The 20,411-nt window shown below is 53.5% G+C and overlaps 5 protein-coding genes across 5 annotated transcripts; 2 read left to right on the top strand and 3 right to left on the bottom strand.

Moving 5' to 3' along the window:
• Positions 1–340: 340 nt before the first annotated feature.
• On the top strand, positions 341–866 carry PG986_007223 (uncharacterized protein; the record flags this gene model as incomplete). The annotated part of the gene is made up of 2 exons (XM_066843445.1): positions 341–420; positions 461–866. 2 exons carry the CDS (start codon positions 341–343, stop codon positions 864–866), a joined length of 486 nt encoding a protein of 161 aa, XP_066699557.1.
• Positions 867–1,676: 810 nt separating this feature from the next.
• Positions 1,677–3,614, bottom strand: PG986_007222 (uncharacterized protein; the record flags this gene model as incomplete). Its single annotated transcript, XM_066843444.1, has 6 exons — positions 1,677–2,129; positions 2,195–2,578; positions 2,625–3,032; positions 3,097–3,244; positions 3,286–3,338; positions 3,414–3,614. 6 exons carry the CDS (start codon positions 3,612–3,614, stop codon positions 1,677–1,679), a joined length of 1,647 nt encoding a protein of 548 aa, XP_066699556.1.
• Positions 3,615–4,784: 1,170 nt separating this feature from the next.
• Positions 4,785–5,078, bottom strand: PG986_007221 (Calcium channel subunit cch1; the record flags this gene model as incomplete). The annotated part of the gene is made up of 1 exon (XM_066843443.1): positions 4,785–5,078. The coding sequence occupies one exon, from the start codon at positions 5,076–5,078 to the stop codon at positions 4,785–4,787; it is 294 nt and encodes a 97-aa protein (XP_066699555.1).
• A 2,307-nt stretch (positions 5,079–7,385) lies between these two features.
• On the bottom strand, positions 7,386–13,944 carry PG986_007220 (calcium channel subunit cch1; the record flags this gene model as incomplete). Its single annotated transcript, XM_066843442.1, has 4 exons — positions 7,386–7,884; positions 7,946–9,801; positions 9,864–12,233; positions 12,298–13,944. 4 exons carry the CDS (start codon positions 13,942–13,944, stop codon positions 7,386–7,388), a joined length of 6,372 nt encoding a protein of 2,123 aa, XP_066699554.1.
• A 3,530-nt stretch (positions 13,945–17,474) lies between these two features.
• PG986_007219 (uncharacterized protein) lies at positions 17,475–20,012 on the top strand (the record flags this gene model as incomplete). Its single annotated transcript, XM_066843441.1, is given in 4 exon segments — positions 17,475–17,681; positions 17,735–17,947; positions 18,002–18,266; positions 18,277–20,012. 4 exon segments carry the CDS (start codon positions 17,475–17,477, stop codon positions 20,010–20,012), a joined length of 2,421 nt encoding a protein of 806 aa, XP_066699553.1.
• Between the last annotated feature and the right edge of the window lie 399 nt (positions 20,013–20,411).

The following is a 20,411-nucleotide window of genomic DNA, read 5'->3' as shown; positions in this document are numbered from 1 at the left end:
AGGAGGTGAAACCAGCCATAATTCTGCTGCAGCTCGATCCGTGATATATCGTGATTCATATCACCTTGCTCGCAGGATTCCATCCCCCTATAGTTCCCTTGTTATTTCTCATGAAGCTCATCAAAACATATTGCTTAAATTCGTCAAAGGCGGAATCTCCGGAGACAACACGGCTCGGTCATCTCTAGTCCCTCTTATTTCCCGTATTCCATTACAAACGTTGGTCCTATTATCCGTACAAATCTACTTCTATCTGTCCCTGGTGCTGCCTCTAGTTCGTCGTGGTATATCATCTAGCCATACTGGAGACTCAGGGTGAAACGGCTCTCGCTGGGTCGAGATGACTACTCGTCGAACAGTTGAGGTCGAAGGGCAAACGCAACCTTCCGCTCTGGATGAAGATGGCTCCGAGCTGAATGGGTAGAGGTATGAGTAGCCTGCTGTGAATGACGGACCTTAGCAACTGTAAGTTGCTCTTCCTCTCTGGCAACACGATCCTCCTCTGCTGCTTCCAGCTCGGACGCCCAGCTGTCGCAGCAACAAAGCGAGGTGGGCTCCCATCCATCTGTATCATCTCCATCCACATCTTCGTCATTCTGCTGCGGCAGAAATGCGCCTTCACGGAGATCGATGCTTTGTTCCAGTGTTTGTGGGGTGCCCATACTTGTGACATCCTCATGCTTGGAGACGTTGTGGTTTTTTCCGTTGGCACCCATGTCAGGCGAGGTGGCAAGGTTAAGCCTGATTACAGGCACGTCATGCGCCTCTGCCTCACTGCCCTCGGACTCATCTTGTTCGCTCTGGGCATCAGAGAACGAGACGACAGAGTAATCGTCATCGGTTTCGAACTCGTCGTCGGCATCTGATTCGGAGTCATCGTAGAGTGAAGGAGGGCACGCTAGGGCATATTCCTTGCTACTGATGGTGGGCTTTCTTTGGCGACCATCAGAATCTCGCATGGAGATTATGCGGCTAATGTACGTTGCCATTCTGATGATTTTTCAGTTAGCAACGCTGAGAAGCTCTCAAATAGTGACTGATGTCACCAATGCGTGGAAGTAAAGGAGGGCTACTCCCGTTGCGAGTAGATGTCGCTGGTCGTGACAGGTTGATGTGCGTGTGTTCGTAAAACACGGGTTTTTATAGAGTCAAACCCTTGGACAGGATGGCTCGCAAGGAATCGACGTAGCGGAGGGCAAAGGAGATTGCGAATGTCAAAGAGGTTGTGAATATATAGAAGTCGAAGAAAACTCGTGGTGGCAGCGGCGGTGATGCTTGAGATTTTTCTGATCTTTAGTAACAAAATCCCAGTGGCAGTGCGTGGATTCTGTTGCTGTTGAGGGTGTGGTTGGTCAAGGAGAGGATGGACCGGATTATTTTCTGCAGGTAATCGGACAAGAAAGGGCACTGGCTGAAGTGAATGTTTCGTGAACGATGTGTTGTGTGTATATGTCGAAAGATGGGCAGATAGGAAGGAGGAGGATTGACGGGAGAAGAGGCAGTAACTTGGTTGGTGACAACCAAATTAACACAATAGGGACTTGAACAATCTCAAGGTTGAATCAATCTCGGTCGTGGTGGGAGGAGCCGTGATTGTTCTGAGGCAGATTGGATTGTGGTGGTTTGCCAACTAGAGACGGACCTATCCAGCCAGGCCTACCAAGGTGCTCTGCTTATCACTCACTACCTCCCTGAACTTGTTCGTCTGGCCTTCCCATAGCCCCCAGCTTCTCCCAATGCAGCAGATGCCCCCTCTGCCCCTTGACCCATCCGGCATACAGCGCCCAAGTGACCGTCACCGCCACGAAGCTCGCCAGCGCCAGCCACTTGAACTGCTCCGTCTGCGGGAAGGAGATGGCCGCCGCGGCGCCCAGGATCTCGAAGGCGTTGACGACGGACGTCTCCACGCCGGCGAACTTGGACCGCTGGTGCTCGGGGACGAGGACCTGCGTCAGCTGCTGCGTGGTCAAGTCGAACACCCAAACGCCAAAGCGGGATAAGGAGAGGAAGGAGAAGATCACGAGGCCCCAGCCCCAACCCGGCGAAGGAGGAGAGGATGCAGGCGAGGACGTCGTCTCCCGCCCCTCTCTCGACGACGAGATGGCCCACAGAGCAGCAACTACGGGAGCCTGTATTAACGTGTCAGCAGGACTATCCTTGCTGCTCGGAATACTACCCGACTGCTACAACTTACCAGATTCAACACTTGCCAACTGACACCCCACAGGCCGAACCGCTGTAGACCAACCAGGGCCTGGCCGTCAACAGCGTGCTGCTGCTGCTCGTTGCTTTCGACAAGTCCAACCTCCAGCTCATCTTCCTCGCCCGCCAGGCTTCGATGCTGTCGGTACGCCTTACCCATGTACTGGATGCCGAGAGGAGTAGCCACCGTGCTAGAGATCTCCAAGACGGACCCGATGGCTCGGGCCAATGTGATCGTAGGCAACGAGTAACCAGTATTGATGAGGTAGGTAATGAAGGTGGCTCGCCAGGTCATCATGTTGAAGTGCAGTAAAGCGAGGGCGGTCGAGGGCACCCAAACCGTGGTAGAGAAGTACATCTCGAAGCCCATGAAGCACTGGCGAACGCGACTCGTCCAGGGTACCGCCAGAGCCGGGGCCGACACCGAAGCCGTCCCGGGGGGCAGACGGAGATTTCCTCGATTTGGGAACGCGGAGCACGGGGCTGCTGTTCCACACCCCCTTGGCCGAGACGATCTCGATCGGGATGCTGACCAGACTGGTCAGGGCCGAGTAGAGGACCCCTATCCGCACAGAGCCCGTGGCCGAGATGACGGCAGAGATCAAGACGGGGGAGATGAGCTTGCAAACGAGGTCGATGCGCCGCATGACGGCGTTCAGATGGGTCAAATCGTAGGGCCGCCCCGGGGCCGCGGCGACGGTGACGACCCAGTCCCTCTCCATGGAGATGAGGTTGCCGGACGAACTCAGGCGCTCGATGATGCCGAACGCCACGGCGACTACAAAGAGCACGTGCTTGAGACCATCGTCCTTGGGGAGGACGAACACCGTCTCCCCTCTTCACGAGGCCCTCTTGGCTCAGGATCAGGAGTCAGAAGAGCGAGCCAATAATGACCGAGGTCCGGCTGACGGCGATGGTGGTCAGGAGGGTCCGGAGCCGGTCGGGCGCGTTCTGGACCCAGCCTCGTATCGAGCTGGACAGAAGGATCATGGCCAGGTATAAGATGATCATGCTATACGAGCAGATGAGTTTGTCTCCTTTTCTCTTTTGGGGGACTAGCATATGGTGAAAGCCGGAACTTACCGCAACGCCGCCGCGACCAGCGTATCGGGATAGGCCGCCGCCGTGAATAGGATCTAATCGGGGGAGGCCGTGTTATTCGGCATCGCAACTAACACTTTATGACGATGGATGCATCGAACAGAACTTACCGCAGCGAACTCGTACCCGCGCGCATTCCAGGTCGAGAAGGCATGACTCACGTACAGCCTGGTAGCCTGGGCGCTTGTCAAGCTCGGCGTGCTGGTTGACGGCGGCTGTTCCGCCGGACGACGGCGCCGATCATGTCCGTCTGGAGCGGACACCAGCTCCGTCAGCTCTTCGCCCTCACTGCTACTGCTACTGCTATCCATTGCCGCGTGCGTATGCGTATGCGTCGGGACTAGAGGGAGCATCGAGTCAGATGAAGGTTCCGTTGACACATGCCACCCCAGGTCCTAGGAGCTGCATTAGTGCCGACACCGGGGCTAGCAGTAGTCATGTACAGTAGCCGGAGGGAAGATGCAGGAAGGATGTGTGTGGGGGAGAGAAACCCCCGCCTGCCCGCAGTCCCGGTCGCCGCACAGGGCTCGGCCGCCAACAACATGACTAGCGAAGGAAGCAAGCATCGACAGAAATGGTACAGCAGCCGGATCTGACCGAGCCTCCAAGGAGAGTACTCACCTGCCAAGCCTGCTATAGTAAGTCTGCTATAGTATAAGCCTCTTCTAGACGATCGAAAGAACATAGACCTGACTCGTAAACAGTCACTCGGATGGAGAACAGGTCAATGGAGTGCGGCTATATGCTTCCAGAAAACTCCACACTATACCAATGAATTTCTCACGTCAATCAACACATCTAGTATAGTTTTCTAACGCCGTGGGTGCATGAATCGCCGAGCAAGTTTGTCATATTCAAGTATGGTTGGGTTGGAAGTGTGACTGTCCAGAGACAAGCCAACACCGTATGTTTTGTATTCAATCAATCGTCTGTCTCTTGAAGGTCCCAAAATAAATCCATCAGCCAGCCGGTCCAAGATGTTGGCCGCGGTCCCTAGCAAGAGAGAGCAAAATTCTCCTGAGCGCCATTCACCCTCGGGTCCAAGTGGACCGAGCTGCCATTCCCGTCGCATCTCTGTCTCTCTCTGTCTCTCTCTCTCTCTCTCTCTCTCTCTCTCTATATAAAAATCGAGGTTGCAATCATCATCAATCAGATTCCATAAAGGGTTGTGTTTTTGCACCACTCTGTGTGTGTGTGCAAGTGTGTGTGCGTAGAAGTGTTGTCTCCGTCATATCGTGCCTGAATCATCGGCGAACCAGATCCAGGGCCCTCCATCTCCTGCAGTACCAGATGCCCGCGTCCGTCTCCAAAAAAATACCTCCATCCAGCGGGTTGTTGTAGAATAATAAAAGTTAAGAACTATGCCTCTTCTCTGTAAAGTATGTAGAGACTTGGCCGTCAAGCTTTGGCTCCGTTTCCGGGACTCCACGCTTGCTTGAAGGTTGATGGCAGCTCATACTGAGCCGAGCCGAGGGTTTGCTCTAGAAATGGCCCATGCGCTCCTCCATGCCGCCCCAGTAGACAATGGGCCGCGGCTCCAGCAGGTTGAGCTCCGAGCCATGCACCTTCTTCTCCTCTTCCATGAAGACGATGGAGGGCTGTCGGAACATGACGCTGTTGATGGTCTCGGTGGGAGTGCTGGAGGCGCTAGACACAAACGAGTTGCGCGAGCTCGACGACCGGGACGACGCCGACGAAGCCCGGCGGAAGCTGGTGCGGATGCCGGCGGGAGAGAAGCGGGACCGGATCGTCTGGAATCGGGATGGAGACTGCATCTTGATCGGGGGCGATGAGATGGATGGACGTGTCAAGGACAAGCCGACGTGGTACCGAAAGCCAGAGAGAGGGTATTAAGATGGCGGTTAAAAGAGGCTCAGCCTTCGGGGGGTTGAAGAAGTCAAAAAGTTTTGTTTTTGAGAAGCGAATGGCGAAGTCGGGTGACTGAAAAGATAGGACGATCTATTCTGACCAGAGAAGATAGGAAGATAGAATAGAGCAGGAAAGAAGTCGAGGGGTCGGGAAGACGACTTGAGAACACAGGTCGACTGAGATAAGAGAGAAGGAATCGGGACACCACACGCGAGAGTCTGATCGGGAGAGGGAAGAAACGGAGGCCAGGATGGGCGGCCAAGGCCGGATACTTATTCCAAGCTGTGGCCTGGACGGTCCGCCAGGGCATTGATGGAGGCGGCGCAGGACCCAGCGTCCTAGGTAGAGTGCCAGAGTGCCAGACGGTAAGTGACAGGGAAGGGAGCGGAGCAGAGCAGGAGCGGCACCCGCACCGGCAAGACAGAGCTTGACTTGACTTGACTGACACACACACCCACCCACCCTCCAACGCTTGACGCTTGGCCTGACAGGCCAGGCTGACAGGGATCGAGGTTGCGCGGAAGGCGCAACTAAAACGGTCGACCAAGAGGATGGCACTCGGGACGAAGAATGCGACGGGGCATTATGGGGCCATGGTGCCAGAAAGATGACCCAGCTCCGGAGTCCCTCAGGGTCGGCTTGGGTCGGCTTGGGTCTGGTAGCCCCAGGGAGGTTCCCTCGTACGCGAGATTGGGATTAGATTATGCAACACTGCCTAGGTAGGTACGTGTTGTAGTTTAGTTTGCAGGCTGTCATCGACAAGCCGGGTCTAGTCATGCTGCTAAGGCAGGTACGAGACTACGGAGTGAAGGCGATGAGAAAAGGTGAAACAAGCACTCCCTGGCATTCCCGTCCTGCTGTCCCAAGGATGTAACAGTCTCTTGGCCAGTGCCGTTGGCGGCATGTGTCTGCACATGTATGTGATGGAAGCTTTGATGGGGAGTTGTATGATCGTCGACAGGGATCCCGTGACGCGACACTCAACCCAAGACAATCCCACCCCACCCAGGAGCAAAGGGTGGGGTTCGACAGAGTCGCGCATTCAATGCCAATGCCAGCTCGTCGTCGTCGTTTCACGGGTCCTTGCTTCAACCTCTTGGAGATGCCCCGGCAAGGCCGCAGATCGACTCGGCAGCGAGCACCAAGGAGAGAACCCTTCTGGAAGATCATGAGGCTCATTGGGTTCATTGGGCTCAAGAGGCCCATTGGTGGGCGACCGCAAGAACCATCAAATCGTCTCTTCTTGGATCACCTATTTTTATCCCGTTTTTAGCATTGGCCGACAACGCAGGCGAAACAACCCGTCAAGCCAGTCGCAGGGACTCGAGAGCGCTGAATCATGCGTGCCCATGCACGGCAACGCCGCCGCAATTCGTCGCGTTGCGTGACTTGGGTTGGTGGAGGAGTTCTAGGCTTTCACCGAGTATCGATTGGCGTCTCGTTCCCGCCCGGCTCAGGCCGAATGCCAGGTCATCCAACTGGCTTTATACATACCTCTAGCATTATGTGAGTGACATGTTTCTGTGGCCAAATGTCGTGGTCTGTCGGCATCTGTCTCAGATCGTCGCATTCCTGTTGAGCTCTACGCCATGCCATGCCTATGCGCGTCCGCATCGCAAACGCGTACCAATCAGGCCATACAGTATAAAAACCCTTTTTCTTTGGGCCGAAATAGAAATTCAACACATCGTAGGGTTTAGGCACTCGTACTCTGGGAGCTTCTTGGCCGAAATAGAAGCTCATGAGTTGCAGCGTTCAACCCACCTCATAATAAGCCACCGTAGTTTATGCAGTTTGCCAACCTCCCAGGTGCTTGTCTGCATAGTCTTACGTGAACTGTTCGCGATTTTCCTATACATGACGACGATGGGCCATTATTTACATTCCAAGAGACGGGGCCGATGACTCTGCTACAAAACGATCTCGCTTGCTAAATGAACAACGCAGATGGCCTAGCCTTCTTCTCCGCCTCCGCCTCCGCCTCCTCCTTCCGCTGTGGTGGTGGTATCGTATCGTAAACTAATTCTATATGCATGCAACCTTCATCCATCCAAGCCCTGTGAACGTATTCGGTCGGTCGGTTGACCCATCCAACCCTGAATCGCCGGCTAAATAAAACAACCCTGTTGCGCCTGCTATGCATTTCTTTGTAATCGTGAGATTCGCCCCGGCTCCCGCCCCTGCCCCTCCTCCCATTCGTGCCCCTTTTAATCTCAATATGCGCTCCAGTCCGTTTTCCGGACAGATTTGCGGATCGTCGCACTGCGTCTAATACTCTCGACCCACACCGAGTCGTCCAACAACTCCCGTACCTGCGCGGGGCTGACGGAGCTGCCGCGCCTGCTGTTCGAGGCAGACGAGGTTCCGGGCTCCTGCAGCTCAAAGCTAAAGGCAGATACCTGGGTATCGTGTCTCGGCCTCGACGGTCGCGCGCGCGGCTCGCTCAGCGGATGCGCCGAGGAACTGTCATATCCTGTCTCCCCGCTCGAGTTCCAACTCTTGTGGAGTGGGCGCGCAGCGTTCGAAGCACCCAGGAACTCGGACGACCGACTGGCGCCTTGCGGTGTCACAGCCATCGTAGAGCGCTGCGGCGGCTTAAGCCGCTGATCCTCGTCTTCTACGAAGATATCAGGAACATCCAACTGGGGAACTGCCGTCATTCTCCCCGACTTCTTCTTGTCGATATGTCTCTTGAACTTGCGTGCCCAGTAGCTAGAAGAGATTGTTAGCGACTTGTTAAAAACTGGGGCGACAACGTGTGCCGTATACTTACAGTGTGTCGAAGAACCCAAGGACGACTCTTCGACGAACTTCTTCCTCAACACGCTGGAGGCGGGCCCGGCGCCGGAGGAACTCCTCAAGCCTCAGGCTCTTGCTGTCACTAATGATGTTGTAGTGCGCCAGAATCATGAGTACAGTGGTAAAAGAGATGCCCCTGTCCGGATCCGCGGAAACCATGACTTCTTCAAAGAAGACGTTGAACCGCCGGCGGCGATTTCGAACCTCCTGGATGTCGATCTGGTTTAGTCTTGCATTGAGTTTGCCGATATCAACCCCCCAAGCACTCGTGGAGGCCGCACCTGACGCGATCGACGTGTGCCTTGCCTGCGAGGGATCATTGCGAACGTCCTCAAGGATGGATCGAACTGAGTCTTCCGGCTCGTAGATGCGCATCGTAAAAATGCCAGAGAGCTCCCCTAACAGTCTGGGAAACTGTTCTTTGCTGATGAAACCCGTGCCGGCTGGGTCAACGCTGCGCCATGCCTCCTTAAACCGCCGAATTTCATCTCGGTCAACGCTAGGGAGCCCACTAGAACGTTGATATACATAGGAAAAACTCTCGTAGATGAGAGAGATGAACAAGTTGACAAAGAGATACATGCTGACGATGTTCCACCCAATGAACAAACCCCTGGCCCAAGCCGTGCTTCCGCAGTCGCTGTCGAAAAATTCGGCGTCTTTAACACAGAATGGTGGCTCAATGGTTGCAAAATCCTCCATGATTTCGTTCCAACCTTCTCCAGTGCTCATGCGGAACATCATCACCAAGGCTTTGGGCACAGTCCGGAAGTTCAAGTTTGCATCCTCCGAACCACCAAATCTGGTGAGACTGAATGTCTGGGTGAAGGCTATGGCGAACACCAAGAAGAATACTAGCCATGTAGCCAGTAGATTCACAATGGTTGTCAGACTAGCGGCGGCCGTCTTGAAAAGCTGATCCAAAGCGTCATTCCGCGGGATCAACAAGAGCACAATGGCTACCAGGAAGAACTTGTGTAGTTGGTTGTAGGTATCATGGCCCCGGGTGCTCTGATTCAGGAAAGATGTGGCTAGAGCACCGGTAACGGCAATGAGCGAGAACATGTCCCAAGAGCTTCTTCGAAATCGAGCCCAGCCAAGGCCAACAATGCGGATGATGATGTTTGCCATGTAGGTAAATGTAAAGACCACGAATAGGATATCCCTTGTGCGTGTCCACCAATCCGGCTCGGGTTCGAACTCGGCCATCAGGAGTATCAGATGGAAGACGAGCACGCCGGTAATGGCCGTATACCACTTGCCGCGTTTCTCAATGGCCCGCTTGTGGCACCATTTCTTCCATTTCTTCTCGGAATCGTCGTAGGAGCTTTTTGACGGCGAGATCTGCCTGAGGAGTTTGCGCAGTTCGAGCCACGATCTCTGCTCAGCAGTCAAGAAGGCCACACCCGTTTGCTCCGTGTAGTTTCTCATGAAGATGGAAATGAACAAGGTCAGAATGAAAACCGTGGCAAGAATATTGAAGACGACAAGGAACATGGCGTTTCCTGGGGCTGCGAGGTCACTGGGCTGCTCACCCCTACCAGTGATTGCCTGAACAGAGAACGACACATCCGTCCAACCTTCCTGTGAGACGATTTGGAAGAGGATGAACATCGACGAGCCAAAGTCGTCGAAACTGTAGAAAGGGTTGGCGGCGACGCGAGGTGCTAGCATGGACCAGTCTTCGTTGAACGGGGCGGCCTCATATTCGCCAAAGCATTCAGAGAGGTTGCCGACGTCGTCATCATTGCACTGGACGAGCAGGCCGTTGAACAGATTCAGTGCGTAGATGGCGAATGGGATCAATAGAGAAACGGATACAAACGCGGCCTGAGTAAACAAGTTAGTAAGAAACATAGGCCTTTGGTTACACTCGGACGAGGATGGCTTACTCCAAGAATTTTCCAGATGCTGACAATAACGAGAGAATGGAAAGTTTGCCTTGCAGTGTCGCTGATATTGAGCAGGCGAAGAGCTCGCAGAGCTTTGAAGGCACCAATAGCTCTAGAAACGGCTCCGTCATTGGCGAAGAGAGTAAGAACATTGATCCAAAGGGTGATTAATACGATGCCATCGATGAAGCCCCAGGAACTGCGAAAGTAGGCATTGGGGGTGAAGAAGAAACCATCTGCCACAATCTTGATGATTGCCTCGATGGTGAAGACCACAGCGAAGCCCATATCAACCCAGACAAACCAGTTGGAGAACTTGAAGGAATGTGTTTCGAAGTACTCCTTCTGGTACAACGGAGTGGTAACACAGGCAAGAACCACCATCGCTACGATCGCGGCGTAAATAAAGGCCGAGAACGTATACCAAGCAATCTTGTTTGGCTCCACGCCATCGAACCTCTCGTTTCCTCTTCCTGGCCCGACCAGTCTCTGGCACATGCGCCGGATGGGGTTCTTTGGCGTGAAGATATAAAGAGCATTATTGTAGGTTGGATGTCGGGCAAGGTACTCACGTTGTGCCTTTCGTCGAGTTGATGTAGCAGACACCGCCTCGCGAGCCATTTGTCGAGGATCGAGTGTCTCATTTGGACCATTGAAACGAATATTGGAGTAAAAGGGGTTCGGGTCCTTGTCGATGAAGAAGGACCGTAACCTGCTCCAAACCCCAGACAGCAGTCCAGGGCGAACGTCTCCAGAACCCGCGCCCTGCTGTGGCGACTGTCCGTCAGCGGATGCCTGCTGCAATGGATCCAAGCTATCGTCCAGAAACTCGCGAACAACGGCATCTTTCAAGAGCATCTCCATAGTTGCAGGCCCATAATCGAGAGGGTCTTTCTTTCTCCGAGTCTTGCCGAAGGTGAAGATTGTCGACAGAGCTAAATTGCTCTGGTTGCTTCCGAGCTCTTTCCGCTGCAAGAACGCCTTCACTTGTTCCAACCGCTTTTCATCTTCTGACACATCAAAATTTTCCTGGATGACCGCAATGAACATGTTGACCAAAATGAAGAAGGCAAGAATGAACCAGCCGATAAGGAACATTGAGCCGTACCAGGAGGTTCCTGTGCTGGTCGTGTAAGAGGTAACGTGGTACAGTATCTCCGTCCAATTCTCGCTAGACAAAATCTGATACATGCCAAGGAAGGCATTATAGATATTGTAGAATGAGATCCGGTTGAGCTCGCCATCTTCGTACAACGGCAATTCGCCTCGAAATATTTGCACGGAAAATATGGCCATGATGAATGTGATGAGAAACACGAAAAGCAGCAGGTTCGCAATACCTGCAGCGTTTCCCAGAACAAGTAAAATCAGCTTTCGTGTGATCGGAATGGCCAAAACCACGCGATAAATCCTGAGGATTTGGAAGCCACTAAGCCATGCGTACACTTGTCCCGAATTGTGTATGGGCGGCAGGATGATGATGGTTGTGGCTACTGCGAGGAAAAGATCGAAGAGGTTTCGGTAATTCCTGTGAAACCCCCTCCAATTGGCAGCAATACGAATGGCGATCTCGATGTCCAAGAGACTGGTGACGATGATTTCCACAACATGAATAAATGTCGCACGGCTTTCCGGCATCCTAGAACTCCGCCAAGCCTGCGTTACCAGGTCGAGCGTGATCAGTAACACCCAAATAATCGAGGTCTTGTCATATAACTTCTGCAAGGTCGATGTGCGTTGCAGGCGGTCCTGGTCTGGCGCAGAGCCCATTAATGGTTCTTGGCTAGAGGTGAAAGCACTGGACTTGCTTTCTTCTCGAATAACCTGGAAAGAGGATGTAATGACAGCGATAAGCAAGTTGGTCATCCATAGCATCATGATCATGATGCCGGCCCCAAAGAAAAGAGCAGACGTCAAATAATCCGAGTTCGAGGTCCAGTACATCAGATCAGACCATGTGTTCGCGCTCATCAAAACAAAAACCAACTCCAGCGAATGGTAAATGTTGTCAAAGTTGACAGTGTTGTTGTAGGGGCTCTCTTGCAGTAGACACAAAGACCCCTTGGGACAGATGTAGCCCTTGGGATGTGTCGTGGCAAAATACCGGTCCGAAAAGTTGTCGTTGCGCATCCTGACCCAAGGCAGAGCTGTTCCGTTTGGATCCAGATGGCCACCACAGAAGACTTCTTCGTTGGTATAGGCCGCAGTCAAGTTGTTGGGGTCTTCCGGGTCTACCCACACGCATTGCCGGCTCAAGCTTGTTTTAAAACTTTGAATTCCGATAATAGCGAATAAGATCCAGAAGAAAAGGATAAGAAAGGATACCCTGAGGAGTAAGGGCGTCGCCTTCTTGAGACTTCGTAAGATAATCTGGTGGAGCGTTAGCGGTGCCAGTCTCTATCAAAGGGGAAAGGGGAAAGGGGCTTGAACATACGGAGGTACCGTTCGTGAGAGCAAGGAGCCTGACGATCCTGAGACAGCTCAGCATCCGAAAGATCCAGATGCGGTGCTCCGCCTCTATGCCCGTAATGCTTAAAGCGAATGTGATCCAGAACGAAACCACTGCAACGAAATCCAGTCGATTGAACCCGTGACGTAGAAAGGCCCTCCGAGCCAATTGCATCCTCTGCGCCTCTTCGACTGTTTCCGGAAGCCTCTGTCCATGCATCATCGTGAACGAGCGGGCAAAGGTGTGAGGACCAAATGAGTCTTCCCTCGGGGTCGTGGATTTCACAGACCTCTGCCGCTGCGGCTTGAAGACTGCCTCATACCTCTCGGATACAAGTTTCTTTACACCCTTGCCTCGATCAATGGTGCTGTACTCCGTCGCATTGAGTACGAAACCAGACACAATAATGCGAGCGATAAGCTCTATAGTAAAAATGATGAACAGAACCAGCATAGCCCAATCAATTGCACTGCCGCCCCATCTCTCAGGTCGATGATTTCCCTCTTCATGGACATTTGGGGCAGCTTCTACAGCCAGCAAAATCGTTTGCAGCACTATCAGGATGAGAATGAACGGCTCCATATAAGGGTTGACCAAGACATCGCAGAGTCGTTTTCGTATGGGATTGTCCGGGGAGAAGATACCGAGTGAACGGCCTTTCAGCGGGTTAGGCATAGGCCTCCTGGGCATCATCGGAGGTTCTGGGACGAAGGTGAATCGATCTCCTCCAGCTTTCTCAAGGGGCGTAGTTGGGTACACCTGAGATTGATACGATGTGTCGCCCTTGAAATCAGGCGGAAGTTGGGATCTACGTCCATCTGCGCTGGGCGATCTAGAACGCGACCGTCGCTGCTGTTGCTGCTCCAGGGTCTCTGCCTCGCCACTGATGTTGACCACACGCTGGGACATGGCCCTAACGATTGTCCCAGCTCGGTGCAGGGCGGCCCCAGGAGACCGTGAAAGCCGACTGTCCGTGGGCGTAAGGGAGTTTCCATAGCTTCGATGACTGTTGGATTCGAAATCCGGAGCCAGATCGAAGCCCAGCATCTTGGTATCTCTGGGTTTGGGCGATTGCGCACCATCCAGGTCCGGCACAGTCTGGAAACTACTTCGCGGCTGGGATTCACTTAGCCGTGTAGTATGCGCTCCAGATATTGGCTGCGCAGAAGCTGTTAGCGGCGCGCTATCCGAGTCGAAGTAGTCACCGCCCGAAGGCTCGTCGTAATACGTCGTCTGCATCGCATACGGATTCAACAAATTCGGCGACGACTGTCCAGGCGATGGGTGAGGGGGATGTATCTCCGGAGGCAAAGCAAACTGAAGAGCTGCAGGGTCGATAGGAGAGCTTGGAGTTGAGCCAACATGCCCGGGGCGGGAAGTGTCGGGCTCTTTCTGCCCGCCCTGTGGCTGTTCCCAATATGTCATGAGTCCAGGCAGCTCGATGTTCCTCTGCATCGAGGGCGAGGGCGAGGGCGGCGATATCCTTTGGACAGGTTGAGGATTAGTTGGCGCCGTGGCGCCCGTACTCCGTCCTGCTACATCTTGATCGTGCTCGCCTGGAGGCCTTGCCAGGTTTTGTAACGGTATCGATTGGGGCGACGGGGGAGGCTGTTCCGGATGCTGTGACGACATGGTGATCTATGCCTCTGGCCACCCCGTCAAGAATCGGGGGAGTGGTCTGGGCAATTCGGCCAGCGCAATGCGCGAACGCAATGGCAATTAATAATTTAGATAAATACCAAGAGCATCACGAGAGAAGCGAGTGTGTAAAAGGCCAGTCGCAATTGTGGTTTTCGTCCTTCCAGAGTACAAGTGGCGGCAGATGGCCGAGCAGGTTGATTATCGTGGTCGCCGTCGCGGTCGTCGTCGTCGTCGTCGTCGATGTCGTCGTCGCGTTGTCCTGGATCCGAAGAAGGGCGACAGGGAGAGATAGAGAAAGAGCGAGGGACAGAAACGAGGGGTCGAGGGGCCCGTTGTTCAACAAGGACCAACTCTATGTTGTTGACTGGAATAGTCTTGATCGAAGGAAAGCCGGTGCCTGGAGTCGGGAGTCTGGAGGTTGGATGGAACTCTGTCGCGGGTTTCCAGCGTTTCGTGGTTGGTGGAATAGGCAAGGTAGCAAGCCCAATTGCTCTAGTGCATGTACAATGTATGGGGAGGAGGCAGACTATGTTGGCTGATGTGAAGGGGATTTCAGATGTCAGACTCGCCCTCGAAGTTTCCCTCGCGCTGGAAGTGCACTACATTACCAAGATTACTTACTGGGATGCGATTAAGGGTGCGCTGGTGCCGTCTGCGGAGGCATCCAACAAGCGGACAGTGACCAACAGACGATCCGCCCCTGCGGTTCCTCTCAGCCTAGTCGACCCGTGCGCTGCGAGGTGCCGTCAAGCCCCCATTGCGCGACCTCGGGGCTAGGGGGGGCAACTTCCTGCTATGCTCGTCTGGTACTAGGCGCCCACGCTACCAGGCAGAGCAGGCACTAACCCGGCCTGCCAGCTGCTGCACTAGAAGCCTACGCCAACGGTCATCCTCTGCGACTTGGGACGCCCCTTGCCGGCGGCCCCCTTTCAGAGTGAGACACACATCGTGCCCCCCAATCCCCCAAAAATGCACAGCAACGCACTATTGATGCAGCTGCAAGGTAGGCTCCTCACCATGTACATTGATGCTCACTCTACATAAGGCCAGCAGCTCAGCCTCAAGACTCTTGGCTCCAACTCACGCAAACACGAACAATTTGGGGTCGACCAGCCCCAAGGTTCCAGCCCACTTTGTGTCTTTGCGCCATCCCATTCAAACCAGAGTTGGAGTGAGTTGGGTATGATTTACAGGATTCTTCATGGCGAAACGGAACCACCCGCCAAGACGGGTTTCTACTGCGCCCACCACCACCATGGCAGCATGGAGACAAGCCCTCCCTTGCGGCGTCATAACTTATCATGTACGACTGCACCGGCGCATTGTGTCTTAGCAGTCTCTCACTTTCTCCTCAGTGCTGGTCGGCATGGCTTTGTCACGAAATTTAATAACCCCCCGTCGGTTCTGACTGATCGAATATCGCAATATTGCAGATTACGAAAGATTACCTCCCAAAAGAGCCCTGGCTACTGAATGAAACCAATTTTCCTCCTAGCAGTGACGGCTTTCTTCCGACATTTAGACTTTGAAACACTTTGACCTCGGATTAGGACCTCGATGCTTCCGGGCGATGTATGTACTATGTCTGTATTCGAAAGGGTTGGTTTAAAGTCAGGCCACGATTGCTTTTGCATAATTACCTACCGCCTTTGCGTGCCACAACAATCTTTCTGGATATTCCGACAATGCCGAACTGGATCGTGGCATGGAAGAAGGCCAGCTTGGCTTGACTAATATATTACTGCTCGGTGGGCAGGACGGCAGGATTCGAGAAGCAAGAGAAGACGATTGCGCGTTGCGTTGCCGGTAATCCATCGGTCATCTCTGGTTTGTGTGTGGGGGGGGGTCATTAGACGCGAGACACCGGAGACACGTCACAAGAGCGACTAGAATTCCTCCTTTCCCCCATCTCGGCATGCGTTCAAACGCAGGCATGGGGTCCTGAAACGACAAGCTATCTGTTTCTGGCGCTCGCAGATGGACCCTCTCGAGAACCGCGATGATAGCGCTGATCTTGCATCGTCTCTACATTAGCCTCCCCAGTCCTGTGCATTGGTCGTTTTGTTGCTTTGTTCTGGACAATCCACGCGCCCATTTGCTGTTGTGTAAGTTTCGAGCGCGTTCCGTTGTCCATGCTAGGCAGACTACATAAGTATAGCGCCGTCATGCCATAGCAATTGCTTCGGATCCATCTTCAGTCGCGAACTTCCTTCCAGCTTGGACCTCAATTCCCACATATATCGCGGATTACTTTTGAAGCACCCTACATCAGATGCCTTCCCAGGGGCAGGAGAACTACGACTATACATACAAAATATCTATACCTGACTACATAGGTACTACATGTAGACAGCCTTACCGGTGACGCATACCTATAAAGACTCGGGAGATAATTATCATTCTTGGCATACTCCCTTACTAGCGACATTCCGCTAATTGGACTCTCTAGATGCTTATAGTATCACTGTGATTACTGCTAATTACCACCAGCTATTCCTTCGCTGACTATTCCATCGATAGCCAGTCATCACCAAGCCAAGTGCTCTAGAAGATGGTAAAGTGAGTTTCGTGGTTTGCTGTACCTCTTAGTATTATACCACCCTTTTTTTTAATGTGAGATGATAGGGGTATCTGGCTGTTATAGACCTCCGTCACAAGCCCTTTTAGCTGGCTACTCCCGTTTACTGTAAAATCTTAGACTACCTAATGTAGCTACACGAAGGTAGGCATGCATGCACGTGTTGAGATGGGTATAAAGTTCTTATTTTTAGAGTTATACTGGTATTGTCCATGTCTAACAGCATGGGAAAACAGGGCAACAAGCAGGTGGCGCATGAATAACTTCCAGCACGAGAAAGCAGGGCAGCCCATAAGTATGCAGAGTTCCAGGTGGTTCCCAGGTTGCTGAAAGGTTGAACCAAGGGGGCTCTGGGATGAAGGCTATTGTTGTTGTTGCTATCCATGGCGGCATCAAAGTATGGATGGATGGATGCACGTGATAATAAGCACTCAGGAGGACTGGTTTGATCAATAGTTGGAGGTTCGATCCAATGCGACTGTGCCAGGGTACGGGCGTTCTTAGCTAATGCCGTAATGTCAGCCCGTCGGACTGCGCGGCGCGTTTTTCTAGTGGTTTAATGGAGGGACCGGCGGAACGCGTTTGCAAGCTTTCCGGAACGTGCCTCTGGACACAAAAATACCAACATCCAGCAAAGCCTCAAACCTTGCATCAAATCACCTTTGCGTGGCGGCTGCTTGTTTGGTTCCCTTTGCTTCCATTATTGCCAATACCGACCCCGTGCATAGCAACTTGCATCGGCCTGTCAAACATCCCTTCGGCAGTTGTTCGTTTTTCGGTCGCACCCATGGTTCCAGCATCTCTATCGCATCTATCTCCCTTGACCTGACCTGACGACATCTCGCGAAACCCCCCCTGCTACCGCGAAGTCACTAGCAACCTTGTTCCATCCAACTTTCCCGTGCACACCATCAGCCACAGCCCCCCGTCGCAACTCTTCAAGATGGTCTCGTCGAGGAAGCGCACGCGGCGCGATGCAGAACCCGAAGCGGAATCCCCAGCGCCAGCAGCATTGCCATCAACCCCGGAACAGGCAAAAGACGCATCGCTGTTGCATCGCATCCGGAACATGTGGCAGTTCGCCAACCTCTTCCAATGGATATACCTATTTGGCAAGGTCGTCAAGATTGACGACAGTATTGACATTGACGTAAGTGTCAAGTGAGGACACAGCAATTGGCCCAGCTAATCATGTTTGCGTAGGTTTTCGAAACAGAATGCCTGAAGTCGCAATCCACGGTCCTCGTCGATATCGGCCTGTGCCTGCTCAAGTTTGTCTCCTCACACCGCGGCCTGACTCCCGACCTGTTCGATGAGTATACGAGGCGCCAGTTCGTCGCCAAAGATCCAGAGCATAATCCCTTCGGCACGGAGGAACAGCCGAACAGGTTTCACGACTTTGATGTCCTAACCAAGGTAAGCCGGTAATACCCCAGGCGGTGCTGGCCACCGGCTAACTTAAACATCTAGCTTCGTGTTCTTCACAAGTTGACGCAGTGGGTCATGTTACACCCTGAACGAATCCGCGAAAAGATGGACGAACAGCGCGTGTCCGACCAGACCGAGTGGAGGATCGAACCTTATGGCTGGGACAGCGAAGATCGCACATACTACCTGCTTGACGATGATCGTCTATATCGCATGACGGATGCTCCGCCCCCAGACAGCACCTGGAAGCCCAAGAAGAACACAAAAAAGGCCAAGGCTGCAGCATCAAGAGCTGCCAAAAGACGCCGTGTGTCCAGATCTGCTGCGGCCGACGCAGAGGATGACGAGGCACCAGGTTCTGAGGCCGAGGAAGCCCCCCGAGCCCGAAGATGATGGTCTCGGTGGCGCCAAGTGGGAATGCATCGCCGTCAGCCTGCCAGATGTACAGGCCTTCTTGGCCACAATGCGCAAAACGCGTGACGAGAACGAGAAAGTGCTGCGGGATCGCATTGAGGAGGGTCTCGTTCCCATTCTCGAGAAGCATGAAGAATCGCGAAAACGCAAGGCCCTTGCGCGAGAGAAGGAGTTGCTCAACATGGAAAAGCTGGCACATGCCAAGCGCTCCAGTCGCATTGCCAACAAAGCAGAACAACAAAAACAAGAGCAGCAAATCCGAGAAGAGGAGGAAAGGCACCGCCGTGAAGCCTTGGCTGCGAAGAAGGAAGAGCAGAAGCGCCTCAAGATAGAGAAAGAGCGGGACAGCAGGCTCGTGTCTCGGGAGAAACGACTCCAAGAGCGCGAAGCACGCCGGATTCAGCACGAGGAGGAGCTTGCGCAATTGTCCGAAGACAGCAGGAATCTGAGCTCAGGCACTGGCCGCTTATCAGAGCGTCGCCTCCAAGCCGAGATCGACAGAAACAAGCAGGCATTAAAGGAGCTCGAAGATGAAGACGAGTGGACATTTGATTGCGTCTGCGGAATGTACGGCCAGGTTGACGACGGCACTCACAGCATAGCATGCGAAAAGTGCAATGTGTGGCAGCACAGCAAGTGTGCAGGTGTCAGTAAGAAAGAGGCTGATCGCGCTGACTTCCACTTCATCTGTGGCGCTTGCAAGAACAAGGACACAAGCTCCAAGCAAACGATTATCAAGCTCAAGGTAAAGAATCAAGATGATGCTTCATCTTCCCCGGCTTCTGCCAAGCAGGCCGAAGGGTCACCGCATGGAGGACTGGCTGTTGAGATACCTGCGAAAGGCTTGGCGAAACCCGACTTGTCTCCTCCGAACGGTGGAGGCTCACAAAAACCATCTCTCAATGGTATACAGCTGCAACAAGGTCTCAAGCAACAGACAAAAGCAGTACCTAGTATTCCCGTCAAACCGGCAAGTCAGGCACCGGCAATACTCCCCCCATCGCCATATACACTGGGTGAGGGGCTCAACCCTTTCTCTTCACCACACCCCCAACTTTCCCCTCCGCAGCAGTCTCCGAATAAGTCTCGGGCGTACTCTACCATCAACCATGGCAACCTCCCACCCAAGGGGCTATTCCATGTATCACCCTCCAAGACCAATGGCACCAGCCTAGCATCGTCGTCTAGCATGCCTCCCCACGCGGATGTGACCGTCCCATCTCTTACTGCCAGATCAGACTCGCCCCTCAAGCAGCCCCTTGAGGCGGCAGCGAACAGCCTGCCCGCGCTATCTACCCCCTCGGTGTCCTTCTCCTCTGGACAAACCACAAGCAGCATCCCCGCCGGTCTCTCGACGCCACAGCTGAAACCGACCCATCTGGCCTCAAGCCCGCGCGTCTCGACGCCAACGCTGCCGCCGGCGCAGAACGGCCTTTCGCCACAGAAGAAGCGCTCTCCGCCGCCCCCATCGGCAAACTCAAGCAACGGTATTCACTCAACGCCGGCGCCGGCCATATATCCACCATCCACTTCGCTATCCCCCTCGCCCAAGCAGCAAATCAACACACCGCCCGTCAAGTCTTCAGAGCCTGTCCGCCCAGCTTCGCCGCACTCTAGTGGTACTACTGGAGACTTTTAAGGCCCGTGGAGAAAGGCTGTGTGGGGTACGATGGCACGGATATTGAAGCTTCTTTTTTCCTTTTTGACGCGTGACTTGTACGTCAGCTCTGTAGATCATATAGGATATACCGTGGGTATCGGTTGTGTTTTGTTTCGCTGTACGTAAACGTTAGAGAGGCGCACTGGTTACGGCAGGTTAGAAAGGACACTTTGGTTGTCCACGTGCATGGGCGTCTGAATTCACCAGGGTCGAGTGAATGATTGCATGCTTAATTGGACTTTGATGTACTGCAAGAGATAGGAGGGGGCCAACACCTGTACAGGAGGCTGCAATGCGTTGCCTTGCCATTTGGCCATGAGTGCCAATATGTGGTCACCACCAGCACTGATTGTGATTTTAGACGGAAATCATTCATCC

Source organism: Apiospora aurea (genome assembly GCF_038362705.1).
Source record: "Apiospora aurea strain CBS 24483 chromosome Unknown utg000005l_segment0_segment0, whole genome shotgun sequence".
Classification (NCBI taxonomy): domain Eukaryota; kingdom Fungi; phylum Ascomycota; class Sordariomycetes; order Amphisphaeriales; family Apiosporaceae; genus Apiospora; species Apiospora aurea.
The sequence above is the reverse complement of the archived record's forward strand: the minus strand, read 5'-3'. Positions and strand labels throughout refer to the sequence as shown.